This window comes from Xenopus tropicalis, chromosome 1 (assembly GCF_000004195.4).
Source record: "Xenopus tropicalis strain Nigerian chromosome 1, UCB_Xtro_10.0, whole genome shotgun sequence".
In the NCBI taxonomy this organism is placed as follows: Eukaryota; Metazoa; Chordata; class Amphibia; order Anura; family Pipidae; genus Xenopus; species Xenopus tropicalis.
Window position 1 is genome coordinate 104,454,353 of NC_030677.2, and position 13,360 is coordinate 104,467,712.

The 13,360-nt window shown below is 36.9% G+C and overlaps 1 protein-coding gene and 1 long non-coding RNA gene across 2 annotated transcripts; one reads left to right on the forward strand and one right to left on the reverse strand.

The window, feature by feature from the left end:
• Positions 1 to 352: 352 nt before the first annotated feature.
• LOC116412038 lies at positions 353 to 5,654 on the reverse strand. Its single transcript, XR_004223490.1, has 2 exons — positions 5,579 to 5,654; positions 353 to 1,767 (listed from the first exon to the last, which is right to left on the reverse strand). It is a non-coding gene; the product is annotated as an uncharacterized LOC116412038 (long non-coding RNA).
• pnhd (pinhead) lies at positions 5,317 to 13,013 on the forward strand (the record flags this gene model as incomplete). The annotated part of the gene is given in 7 exon segments (NM_203534.1): positions 5,317 to 5,416; positions 5,596 to 5,691; positions 5,920 to 6,062; positions 7,380 to 7,647; positions 8,865 to 9,043; positions 10,536 to 10,594; positions 11,323 to 13,013. Coding segments are annotated over 7 exon segments (960 nt in total). The 5' UTR covers positions 5,317 to 5,352.
• Between the last annotated feature and the right edge of the window lie 347 nt (positions 13,014 to 13,360).

Consider the following 13,360-nt stretch of genomic DNA (forward strand, 5'->3'; position numbering starts at 1 on the left):
TTCAGTTCTCATTTTATACTGGTACCAGCTTGTAAAGGTGGCCATACAAGGACAGATTAAGAATCTAAGATTTAAGATTTGTGATTTAGCCCCTTCAGACCAAGTTGGCAACTAATCTGCCTGTGTATGGCGCTGTCCAATGGACCTACCTGACTGATATCTGGATGAAAATTGGGCAGATATCAATCGAGCAGGCTGGGGGTGCTCATTGATGTAGTCCTTGCCCCAATTGCCTGCATGACCCATAGGTGAAGAGCTGCAAACAACAAAAATAAATTACGCATAACTAAAATGTATGTAGTTGTTACAAAAAGCATCTCCAACAAAATACTCTTCATTTTATTTAGCAGGGAGAACCTGCTGAAACATCTGCATTAACCCAAATATGAAGTGCTCATTTCCTTATAGAACTAATTATCTTAAATGCAAATAGATGACAAATTTGATTGTTCTACTAAATCTTTAATGTCAGAGCTCTAAGTTTAGTTAGCATAAAGAGGCTTTGAACTTTCTAAAGAACTCTATAAGACACCTATATTCATTTCAGTAAAAGTAACAAACAGAGCAAAGACTCAAGTCTCTGCTATTCCCTGCAGAGAAAGACTAAGGGGGCCATTTACTGACGCTTAGATGTTTTTTTCCCTGCTAAAAGTCAAAGAAAAAAAGTCAAAGAAAAAGAACGTGAATTTTTCGAAATTTACTATGCATCAAAAATCATGAAAATCCAAATCCATCTATTCGCCAGCTATGGAGTCAATGGCAGATGTCCCTTCCATGGAGGATCCTTCTTTTGCTTTGAAACTTGAGGTTTTGTATTTTTGTCCGACAATTCGAAATAGTAGAAGTTTCGGTGTGACAAGTCCAAATATTCAAAATATTTCAAAGTTACAAAACTTTTTCCTGCTTCTTTTCAGTTCAGACTTTTGAATAAATGTCAAGCATTTGGGGAAGTGAGTTTATTCTATGATTATAGCATTTCAAATAACAAGGTGAAATTAGTAGTGAATATAATAAAAGAAAACAAAAACTGAGTGCAGTAACAAGGAAAATATGAGGTGGCTATACTAGCGATGTTTGCTAGGCAGAGCTTCCATCTAAGGGCAAGGGCACACTAAGTGGATTGGGAATGGGGGCGGCCTCTGGGAGCCAAAATTGTAAATCCGGCATTGCCAATATTTGCTCCATGTAGCTCCACACAGGCTAAAGTTGGGTCTGTCAATGGGGTTACAGGGGTGTGCACATAAGGGGGTATCTGCTTTCCTCCACATATATAAAAATGCCTGTGGAGAAAAGTGGTCAATCCACTTAGTGTGCCCTTGTCCTAATGCTGAAGTCACAGAGTGCATTCAAATATATGCTGACATAAGGCACACAACAGCTGTGGTCAAAATGCCTCATGTGCCAATCACAAATTCTCATAGCAAGCTATAGGAAGCACACACAGTGATGACAGGATGAGCTCTGCTCAAAAAATTCTTGCTTGAGAATTAATGAGCAATGAACCGCCTATGAGTGCTATATGTGCTTCAGGTATTATCTATGATTGCTATGAGACATGGTGACAGGTGGAGATTATAATTACCAAAATACACAAATTACTAAATTATTCTACTAAGCCTGAAGATGTAACCTTAATTAAACATGTTTTGTGATGAGCTGAAATGTATAAACAGTTGTAGAAAATATACAAACTGTTCTTACCATGGATATCTACCTCCAAGAGTTTTCTGTTGGCCAGAAATGTTGGCTACATGGCTGGGCACTCTTCTAAGATGTTGTAGTAGATGCAAACGACATAAAATGACAATAAATATAAATCAGTTGTTCATGCTGTTTTAGTATAAGCATGGTAATTTATATAATTCTTTATAGACAGGCTCTAAAAGAAGGATAAGTTAATGTCCTGCTTAAAGGCCAGACAGACAACAGAGTGCTCAAAAACAGGTCTGTCCTTCTACCTTGACAGAACTGAAATCCGTCTGTGAGAACACAGCACATGGACTGGATTAGGAACAGAAAATTTGAGCATACTGTCAATGAGTGGTGAAACATTTTAAAAAAAACTCAAAGCAGTCCAGTTGTTTTAGACTTAATTCTCCTAGAAATTGTATATCATAACATGGATGAATGAGAATCTTCATAGACATAGGGGCTGATTTACTAACCCACGAATCCGACCCGAATTGGAAAAGTTCCGACTTGAAAACGAACATTTTGCGACTTTTTCGTATGTTTTGCGATTTTTTCGGATTCTGTACGAATTTTTCGTTACCAATACGATTTTTGCGTAAAAACGCGAGTTTTTCGTATCCATTACGAAAGTTGCGTAAAAAGTTGCGCATTTTTCGTAGCGTTAAAACTTACGCGAAAAGTTGCGCATTTTTCGTAGCGTTAAAACTTAACGCTACGAAAAATGCGCAACTTTTCGCGTAAGTTTTAACGCTACGCAAAATGCGCAACTTTTTACGCAACTTTCGTAATGGATAGGAAAACTCGCGTTTTTACGCAAAAATCGTATTGGATCCGAAAAATTCGTACAGAATCCGAAAAAATCGCAAAGTACCGATCATTACGAAAAAAACGCAATCGGACTCCATTCGACACGTTCGTGGGTAAGTAAATCAGCCCCATACTGTCAATGCACACAGATACAGAGCGGGGGTGGGGGTGGAATCAGTGTGCAGTGTAGGCCTAAGTTCTATGTGGCCCAAACTATTATAGCTTACTGTCTACCCTCTGCCGTGGGCAACTGATATCCTTCAAATTCTTTCAAAGAGACTAAAATGCGAACCACGGCTACTTTGTGTAATTGCCCAAACTAGCCTCTCGAGGACACTTCTGGAAACTTTGGAAATTAGTTTCCCCCAGCATTTTAACCAGTAGGAAGGAAACAAGGGATGTTTTGTCGCCCCCGGTAGCCAAGGTCACGTGTGTCATTGCTTTTAGGCACAAGGCAATAAGCTACATAGGAGATAAGGAAGACAAGGGATCCTTTTGCTCTGTTTAGGGTTAGTATTCACAAATAAAGCTGTCCATGCCCATACCAAAAAAAATGTTCTGTGATTTGCAGGACATGTATAGTGATCATTAAAACCTAACCAATATCCATGTACTATGGATATTGTCTGATTTGGGGCAGATTTATAATCTAATGCATCATATCTGCTAGTGTATGGTGCACAGGCTCATGAGGAAGTGAAGAACCACAGCTACTTTTGACATTGTCTATTGTTTCTCATAAGCTATAGAGTTGGATAATATATGGGGGTGGCCCATGTATGACTGCCTTAGTGCCTTAACACTTGTTTAGTTCTAGTAATTGATGCTACTACAAAGCATGTTAAGCAATATTCTGTCAGTCTTTTAAACTGTAAAATAATTATTAAATGTTGGCAGAAGTGGCCTATGAAATAAGTAAAGTGATGGTATGTCTTGTAATACAGAATTTGTTTGGAGGTTGGCAGTAAAATTTGTGGAGTGTGATGCAAAAGCTACTATATATAGCAATAAATATTCCACAACTGGCACACCCTGTAAAATTATCACGTTTATTGCGAACATATTGTATAAAGAATCTGACGTTTCGGTCCTCAACAGGACCTTTCTCAAGAGAAAGGTTGAGGACCGAAACGTCGGATTCTTTATACAATATATTTGCAATAAACTTGTGTTAATTTTACAGGTTGTGCCGGTTGTGGAATATTTATTGATAAATAATTACATTTGGCTGTGCACCCCGCAAGATATAAAGCTTTTGGCATTAGAGTGCAGACACTGCAGAGACTGATATATATATCATATACAGGGTCGGACTGGGGGGTGAAGGGCCCACCGGGGCTCCCGCCCCAGGGGCCCTGCAGGTGCCCGCACCGCAACGCCCCCCCCCTCCGTAGGGGCCCCCTAACCCCCCTCGCAGGGCCCCCCACCCGACGTCCTCCCCTGAGCGTCTAAATTTATCACGTCAGGGGAGGAGCGGTTGGGCAGGGGGAGCACAGGTAAGGGATGGATCTGGGCCACCGGGGCCCACTAGAGCGGGGCCCACCGGGATTTTTCCAGGTGTCCCGGCGGCCCAGTCCGACCCTGATCATATATATTTTTAATTTACAGTATCATGGCTCTTATGTTTATAAAAACATAATGTAATGCTGTTGTTATATGATATCTGTGATTCGTGTACATTTGCATTACAGGTAACATTATTCCCTGTATATTATGGTAGAGTAAGTATATATAGCCCTATAATAACCTTTTGCTAGAATAAAAGCTATTTATTTTAAACCATAATGTCCACCTTGAGGAGACCTAAGGATTAGATCTGTAAAATCTGTAAATCTGTAAAATAGGTCCATCAGAGGGCCCCGTACATGGGCCAATAATCTGCTTGGTCTGGAAGAACCAAATCAACAGCTTTTAGCGCTCTGTGTATGACCACCTTTAAAGCCAAAGGTTTACTCTTGAATATTCTCTTCTTTGTCATCATTATAATTAATTATAATATTATTTTATTTCATTTGTAATCATGTAAATCTTATTATGGAAAAAAATCCATTTTAAATCTTGTTCAAATGCGGCTAAAAATGTGTACAAGATACAGAACCCAGCATAAACAAAGAGAAAACTGTTGTAAAAGTGACAGAAGATATCTGACTGTAATTATATAGTTTCGGTAATTATTTAGCACATTGGACAATATGAATAACACAGACAAAATATAAAAGATCATGTAAATCAGTTAGGGATAATACTGTTGCTCCATTCATTAAATGTAATAAAAGTTGTGAAGATTAACAAGGGATTGTCTCATTTGCTGCTATTACATAAATGTAAGATTTTGGATCTCCTGTAGGCTGGAGTTTCAGTTTATCAAAAAATGCTGTGAATTTAACAGCTTAAGTGTCGTGAGAGCTTTTTAACTGCAGATAAAAGACAAGAGAGCCTGCTGAAAATCTTTTAAGTGTTTTTGTTCCCTTTCAAATGAGGAGACTTAGAGGAGTCTCAAAGCTACTTAGAGCTTCATTTGGCTGGAACAAGTGGTTTTAACTAACACCTCAAGCTGAGCAAGTCAATAAAAACAAAAGACGACTATACCTTGGGGGGCATAATTTGGTATTTAAAACAGCTCTTTGAAGTTATCTTTGGCCACTGTCTCTGAGACATTTAAGTGTGGAAATTCAATTAGTTTAGGGTTTTTCTTGACACCACTTTTGTGTTGTATTAAGATTGTAATCTAAGAAACCTCTTGTAGCTTGACCATCAATATACATATTAAATCTGGCCCCTTAGGATATAAAGGTCTGCACCAAAAATTCTCAGACTAATCCATTAGCTTTCAAACAGGAGAAGGCATCAGACATGGAACATCTTTTCTTGGTTCTACTGTATCTCTGTAGCATGTTCAGCTCACATTTTGCTGCCTGTAAGTATTCTAATTCCAAAACCTTATATATATATTTATAATTCCATGTGGATATAAGCATGACTTGCCGTCAACTGCAAACATAACTAGTGTAATTTGCTTTTCTAGTTAGATACATGTGCCAATATAATGTGATGCAAAGTATGAAAAATGAGCTTTTACCTTATTTTGTCTTTTAGATGATAGCGTGATGAACAGGCAGAATGACAGGCGCAATCTATTTGCAGAGAGAGGCTGCTGTAAAAGACAAAGCAATTTTGTTTATATTGGACAAGGTAAAAACATCTTATATTTGTGCCATCCTGTGCAGTGCTAACAGTTACAAGACCACAAATATATAAACATATATTCTATAATACTGCCTCTTTAACAGCTTTTATTCAATCCCAATTAAGGAGGTTTTTTTGCAACCTTGTTCACAGAGAATTCACATTTTCCCAGTTCACCTCAGCATAAGTAGAGCTTGAAAAACATCAACTAAAGCCATATTTTTTTTATTACAGATATTTCTGGCAGTCCAGTAAGTGTAGATGTCGGCTTGTGCAGGTCTCATTGTGGTATTCCCCAAAGAATTAATTCGTACAATCAGGCGTTGCCTGCACTTGCAAAGCATTCTTCCATGCTGGATATCCTGAAAAATAAAAAGGTAGGTGTCAATTTTCTTGTGCTGCATTGACAGGTCTATTTAATCTGTTGTCACAAAACACAACAGGTTTCTGTTATTTCTGTTTTTTAAGAAAATTGGTTTAAAGGTGCATAAACTGTGGAAGTTTCTCAACTTTCTCTCAGGAGGAAAACATTTAGTTGACAAACTCAACATTTAAAATAGTGGTTTTTTTGGTGTATCTCCCAAATGCTTTGTGTTCTTGAAAGCTCAAACTGTTAGTTGCAAAAGTTAAAATATTCCAAATTTATGTCCTTCTCTATGCTCTCCCATGATCAAAATATCAAAATACATGTTGATTGTTTGTGTATTAAATACGCAAAAATGCCAGAAAGCATGACACTAGGATAGACCACTCCCACTTTCCCCACTTACCTTTCCTGAGGCAGTTTGGCTGAAAAGTTCTTCATGCCAACATGTGTATTAATGCAAATGAATATAACACATTTTATTCATAAACACGATTTGCTTATATTAAGCATATGTTTATATTGCCACCAGTTAAAATTGCAATAAGTGCAGCAGTCTAGGATAATCGATAGCCCTAGGAATTCCTAGTGTTTTGACTACAACACTGAAACACCCTTTCCTTAATCCCAACAAGCATAAGTCCTCAGACACTTTTTACCTATGTTTATAACAGAATGCCACAGATGTCATTGATGCTATGTAAAACTTATAGATATGATGTATAAACTATAGTTCCCTCACTGACAGAAACATTTAAAACAATTACAAACACCAAAGCTACAGTAAATTAAAAACAATGCGGCTGATAGTTACTCACTTGTGCTATAAAGCTCAGTAATAGACATCATTCCTTAAACAACTGAAAGCTATGTCCTAGACCAGGGATCCCCAACCTTTTATACCAGTGAGCCACATTTAAATGGAAAAAGTGTTAGGGAGCAACACAAGCATGAAAAATGTTCCTGGGGTGCCAAATAATAGCTATAATTGCTACTTAATAGCCCCTATGTGGACTGGCAGCCTACAGGAGGCTCTGATTGGCTTTATACTTGGTTTCTATGCAACCAAAACTTGCCTCCTAACCAGAAATTAAAAAATAAGCCCCTGCTTTGAGGCCACTGGGAGCAACATCCAAGGGGTTGGGGAGCAACATGTTGCCCCTGAGCCACTGATTGCGGATCACTGTCCTAGACTATGTAGCCTATAAAGGTTTACTTGTAGTGTTTATTTAATGTAAATGTCATAGACTGCATTTGATGTTTTGTACATGTTACAAGTACTGTAAAATGTCAACAATTTATTAACGTGTCAAATAATTATATTTTACAGCTGCGTGAAAGGGTTCCAGACCCACATCCTTCTTCTGGATCAGAACCTTCTTGTCCCCAGGAGTCTACCTGTCAGCCTACCAAAGTTGGGATTGAAAGAGTCCTGCTTTTCCAGGGTATCCAAGAAGTGGAGGTGATAGAGGATTGCCAGTGCAGCCTGACACCGCATGATTGCATTCGAATGCCATTTCTGAAGACATTTTTTCCAGACACTCCATTTGAATCAACAGTGGATGTTGGAAAGTGTTCTAGTCCTAAAACCAGCACAGGTATACACTTTATCTAAATGTTAGGAATCGTTAAGAAAATCCTAAAATAATGCTGACAAATAACTCGTTATATCACCATAGGAAACTATATACCTATTGGCACAATGTAAAATTGGTTTAGTTAGATAACAAAGTTATGATATAACATGTGTAAATCTATGTTATTACTTATAGTTCAAATATCTTAATGGCTCTGACTCTGTGGACTCCACCAACAAAGGTTTAGGTCATTAATTTTTGGCATAGAAAACAGCCACTCCTGGTTTGACTGTCATTCCTGCAATAAGAAGAGCACTATCTGCAGCCAGGAGTATGTTCTGTAGGAAAGCTGGCATGCACTCCTATCAAAGTAGTACTACATTGCCTGTGTGATGACCTTGGGAGCAAAGAAGACCATATATGTACAATCTGTACTAATACTGGTTTTACTGAGAATTGGTCATTTAATTGTAGGTGGGTGTATGTCAGAAATAACATTTTTGATGTGATCTTTAGGGTTTTTGTGTGAAAATATAAACTAAATAACCATTTTAACTATATTGCATTTTTACACAATAGTAGTCCTTTTTCTTAAAAATGTCCTTCTTTTAGTGATGTAGCTACCTATTTGTCATATCAACCACATAACAAATAACTAGATTAATCTACCACAATTATGGTTAAAAAAGCATAGTACTGATAAATCGATATGTATTATGGCACTAGCAAAAAGCTTTTATAATTACTAAGTGTTAAATATCATAGTCATATACAAATAACAGTCTGTTTGCAAGGGCTTTGCATTTGCATGTTACTTTGCTTGGGGAAATGGCACACATGTCTGTCTCTCATTTAGCTCAAATTGCTTCTAGTGAGTTGCCTAAAGATTCCCCTGTAACTACAATGTAAGTTTATTTTCTAAGAGACAAAATGCCACATGCACAATTGCTATTTTAGGCCAGCACACTCATGGTGGACATTTATAAGCACACTGATATTAAAAGTACCTTAGCTGAAACTAACAAATATTATAAACCTAAGAGGTTTATTGTATTTTCATATATTTTTATGTCTTTATATATATTATACACTACAGTTATAAGCACTGTAATAGAAATAACCAGCTCAACAGTCTACTCTCTGTGTCCTAACTGCTGTTAATTCCCTTAAGAATAGCATCAAAATTGTTATGAAATGTAGGTCACAAAACTTAACTCCTGTTTTGCTTTTCTAAATAGGTCTCCTGTGTTCCCCAACTAAATTTGACACTGTGGTGGTTGAAAGCCCAAATGGAGCAGAGATTGTGCAGACTGTGGAAAACTGTGAAATGAAGGAGAACTGCTACCGAATCAGCTACCTGGAATATTACTATGAAGTAGCGTACAATTCTAATGGCATCAAAGAGGAGAGACTAAAGGTATGCCTGGCCAATGGCAGTATTTATGCAGACATCTGAAATCAAACTTTGTGGGGCTAGGCAGAATCACTATATCATGAAGTAAATACTATAAATATGAGGATAAGCACAAACAGATTAACTATATGATATCTGACTGTATTTCAGTCTAAATGATTGGAATTGGCTCAGAATCAGGTGCTTATATTACTTTATCAGTCCATATGATCCCGCTAATGAGTGGTATGAGCAGAGATTGTTTAACCAAAAGGGCATCAACTAGATATAAAATAACAGATAAGCAAACTTTTTGTCTTTGACTTTTTTGGTCTCATAATACTTCTGAAAGTAGTAACTCTTTAAATTAATTTCTTAAACTTAAAATGAGTCCAGTAATAAATACACTCTATATCATTGTCTAGCTCATATGTCACACCAACTTCTGTGCAACACTTCCTGTCCTTAAAGGAACAGTAACATCAAAAAATTAAATTGTTTTAAAGTAATTCAAAAATAATGTGCTGTTGCTCTGCAAAAAAACTGGTATTTTTGCTACAGAAAAGCTACTATATAAATAAGCTGCTGTGTAGCCACGGGGGCAGCCATTCAAGCTGGAAAAAGGAGAAAAGGCACAGGTTACATAGCAGATAACTAGTAGATAAGCCCCATATAATGGGGGTTTATCTGTTATCTGCTAAGTAACCTGTGCCTTTTCTCCACTGAATGGCTGCCCCCATGGCTACACAGCAGCTTACTTATATAAACTACAGTAGTCTTTCTGAGGAAAACACACCAGTTGTAGCAATGCAGGGCAACAGTACATTATATTGTAATTACTTTTATACACTTTCTTTTTTGGTGTTACTGTTCCTTTAAACTGATTCTGTTCAGGATAAGGTTAATGCTATAGAGGTTGTGTCTCCATCTGCATACAAACGTAAGTGGAGAAAACAGCACCTACTTCTGCACTAACAGGCACAGTAGACACATGGAGCGGTTTTCAGAGCAAAAATGTGAGTAAATGCATTTTTGTGCCAAAATCCGCTAAGTGGTTTGCATACATGCCAACACCGTGCAGAAGCAGTGGATATGCGCCACGTGGCGGTAGCCTAAAATACAGACCACAGAGTATGACGTTTAAAGCAGTGTGCTCTGCCCCACACTCTATCTTTAAATTTATCTTATGTGATTATTCACAACCATTACTGTTTAAGTGATGGAGATATTTCTCTTGCTAAAGGTCTTAATTTGCAACAAAATATACATTTGCTATTTTGGTTGTCAAATATATGTAGCTGCCCATTTTAATCTTTATTTTATATCTTTTTATTTTGTTTACCACCCTACAGCCCACCAGCAGCAGCATGTGTGGTGTAATAAAGTTTAACAGAGCATAGCATTTCATATGCAAACCAGTAGTTCCTTATTAAGCAGATAGATTTTGTGAAGGCATCTGCATTGTTGGTGTGGGTTTTGGTGTGTTTTTAACTCCTTTGTTTTGTAAATCTTTCAGGAAATTGATGTGGGAAGGTGCTTAGGAGGCTGCTCATCAGGAAGCCATTGTCTACTCAGGTAAGCACAGCTGCTCCCAGACTCCCTTCCCACCTTCTTAGTTTCCTGTTTGCACCTCTCTATAACACTTGAGTAATGTCTCTTTAATCCATTGAAGTCAGGCACAGGAACCAACTAGAAAATAATAAATCAAACTGACATGGTTTGCAAAAACGGTGAAACAGCAGATTATGGTTGATGATAAATTCATTATATGACTGGATGCTCAATTGGTGCCACATGTCACAACCCTTATTGACTGTTATAATTTCTTGACTATGTATGGGCATTTTCCACCTTACACTGCAGACTGGTCCAAAAGGGAAGTGTGATCATGTTAAAAGGAAACTAAACCCTGAGCTGGTGCAAACAGTGGTCTTGTGAATACTTTTGCAATTTACATTCATTTTCATTTACATTCATTTTCTATTCTAAAACACATGCACTTTACATAAGACTCTCAGATGTTACTTGGCTTTACTATTTAGGCTAACTTAGCAATAGGAAGCAGGTAACTAAGATACAGTCCTAATGCTGGATAAAAAAAATGCCCTGATCAGAGAGACCGTAAGTTTACTTATTTCTCCATTTTTTAAAATTTGAAAATAGTTTGATTTGGTCTGGTGCTGGAGTGATAAGGGAGTTCTTCCTGTTTTTCCCACCTGCAATATACTGGCAATACAAATATTAGGTCCTAGGTATGGAAACATTACCCATTATTAAAATATTCTTTTCAATTTTTCTTACAGGGATTCACGTAACAGAGATCACTGTATAGTCTGGGCAGAAGGCTCAGGCAGCGGATGTGTCCCCCAAGATTACGAGACACACACATTTAGAAGCAGAAATGGGCACATACGTTCTGTGTTTGCGATCAAGACCTGCAAATGCCAAATGTAGAGAAAATCCTCTTCTTATCACCTGGAATTTTCTATCTACTGAAGAATATGAAATTGCTAAATTATTTAAGCACTGTCATCAATGGTACTGAGCTGCTCACACTCAGCTACTTTTTGGTGAATGAAGAAAAGGGCACTTTTATTTCCTAAAAATTTGCCTACAGAACTGTTGAACTGGCACAAGGATTAAATACCCCTACATAAATGGATGTAGATTGAAAAAATAACACACAGTTATCATAATGGTGTTGTTTTTATGTTAAGATCTAGGACTATTCTGTGGGAGGACTTTTTTTTTTACTGTCAAATCTTGAACTCAGTTGACCATATTTTGTCTTATAATTCAACTGTACTTGCACTGGAGACGTTCCAGGAGTTTAAAAGCACAATATGAAAGAAACAGTATCGATTGGACAGAGAAATTACAAACTATGAATAGATTGAATCTGGAACTTTGCATTTGACTGAATATTGAATGCTTAAAAAAAAATCTGGCCAAAATACAAACCCTGATTTGCATTTACAAACATCATCTTCTGAGAATTTCAAAGATTTCTGTTGACCAGTTCTACAAGGGCTCTGGCAGAAGTCCTATTCCAAAGCAAAGCATTCCCATCTTTTTCTGTCATTTCTTGGGCATTGTGACCCCTGCTGGAGCTTAGTGACAGCCCAAATGCCACACAACAAGTATTATATTTTTCATACTAAAGGCAAATTGAATTCTAATTAATCATCATTTGAAAATTATTTGTAAATTTAATAGTTATTCAATTTAGCAGTATGACTGTGTTTTCCTAGTCTCTCCACTGCTCCTTCTGACTAGAAAGCATGTACCATTAAAATATTGCATTAGTCAGCTCTACTCTAGACAAGATTCCATTTTCCACAGTGCCTTGCAGATTGTTGTCATTGTCCATCTTCATCTGTATTAATCACAGAACATGCAAGGAACTGTGGGAACTGCAGTTTTTGGCTTGAGGGGGTCTTGGCTACTACAATATTTTAGTGAGAAGCAGCAGTGTATGGAAATAGCAAAGCACAGACACATACTGTTTTACAATGTAATGAATTTCCAGTAATATTTACTGAATTTACAAATTCCAATCACTAAAAATAACTGTATTGAAAAGTTGCTTAGAATTATATTTGCTGTCATTGAGAATATATTGGGGTTTACTAACAATACAGCAGAACCAAAGTTTTTTTTTTTTGTTTTTTTTAAAGCAAAGTGGTGGGATTTAGCTGAATCCTACATTATATTCTGCCTTCAAGGCATCCCATTCCAATATCCTAAGAAAAAAAAATGATGATGTCTTTTGTATAAAGTTGTAAAATAGAAAGAAATATATACTGTAAAGCAATAAGTTGTACATTTGTATATAAGACTGTATATAATATTTTCTTAAAACACAGGCACCAATAGAAATGTTTTCATTTAATTCCAATATTTATATAGAGGACTGAATACAATATAAAACCTTGTAAATAAAATATACGTTTTCTCTGTCAAGATTTTTGAAAATAAAATATATGTCACAGAAGTGGACAATGTAGAGTGTTGTTTTAAGGATGAAGGGGAAAGCATCTTTATTTTTTACTTATTTATGCATGGGTTTCAAAGCTGGTCATTCCAGTTCTCATGAGATAATACTATAGAACTGGTTGTCCTGCCAATCAAGCCACCTAATTATGCACTTTTAATCTCATATGTAGATGCTTGTATTCATGGCCCATGGTAGTGCAGATTTACCACAGGTTGCAAAATTTCTCGCGCTAGTAACCTAATCTAGACCCTAGTCTTGAAACACTTTGTCGTTTATGTAACATTTTAATATATAGGATCCACAAATGTGTTGATTGCCATAGAACCTCATATAGGCCTGGACTG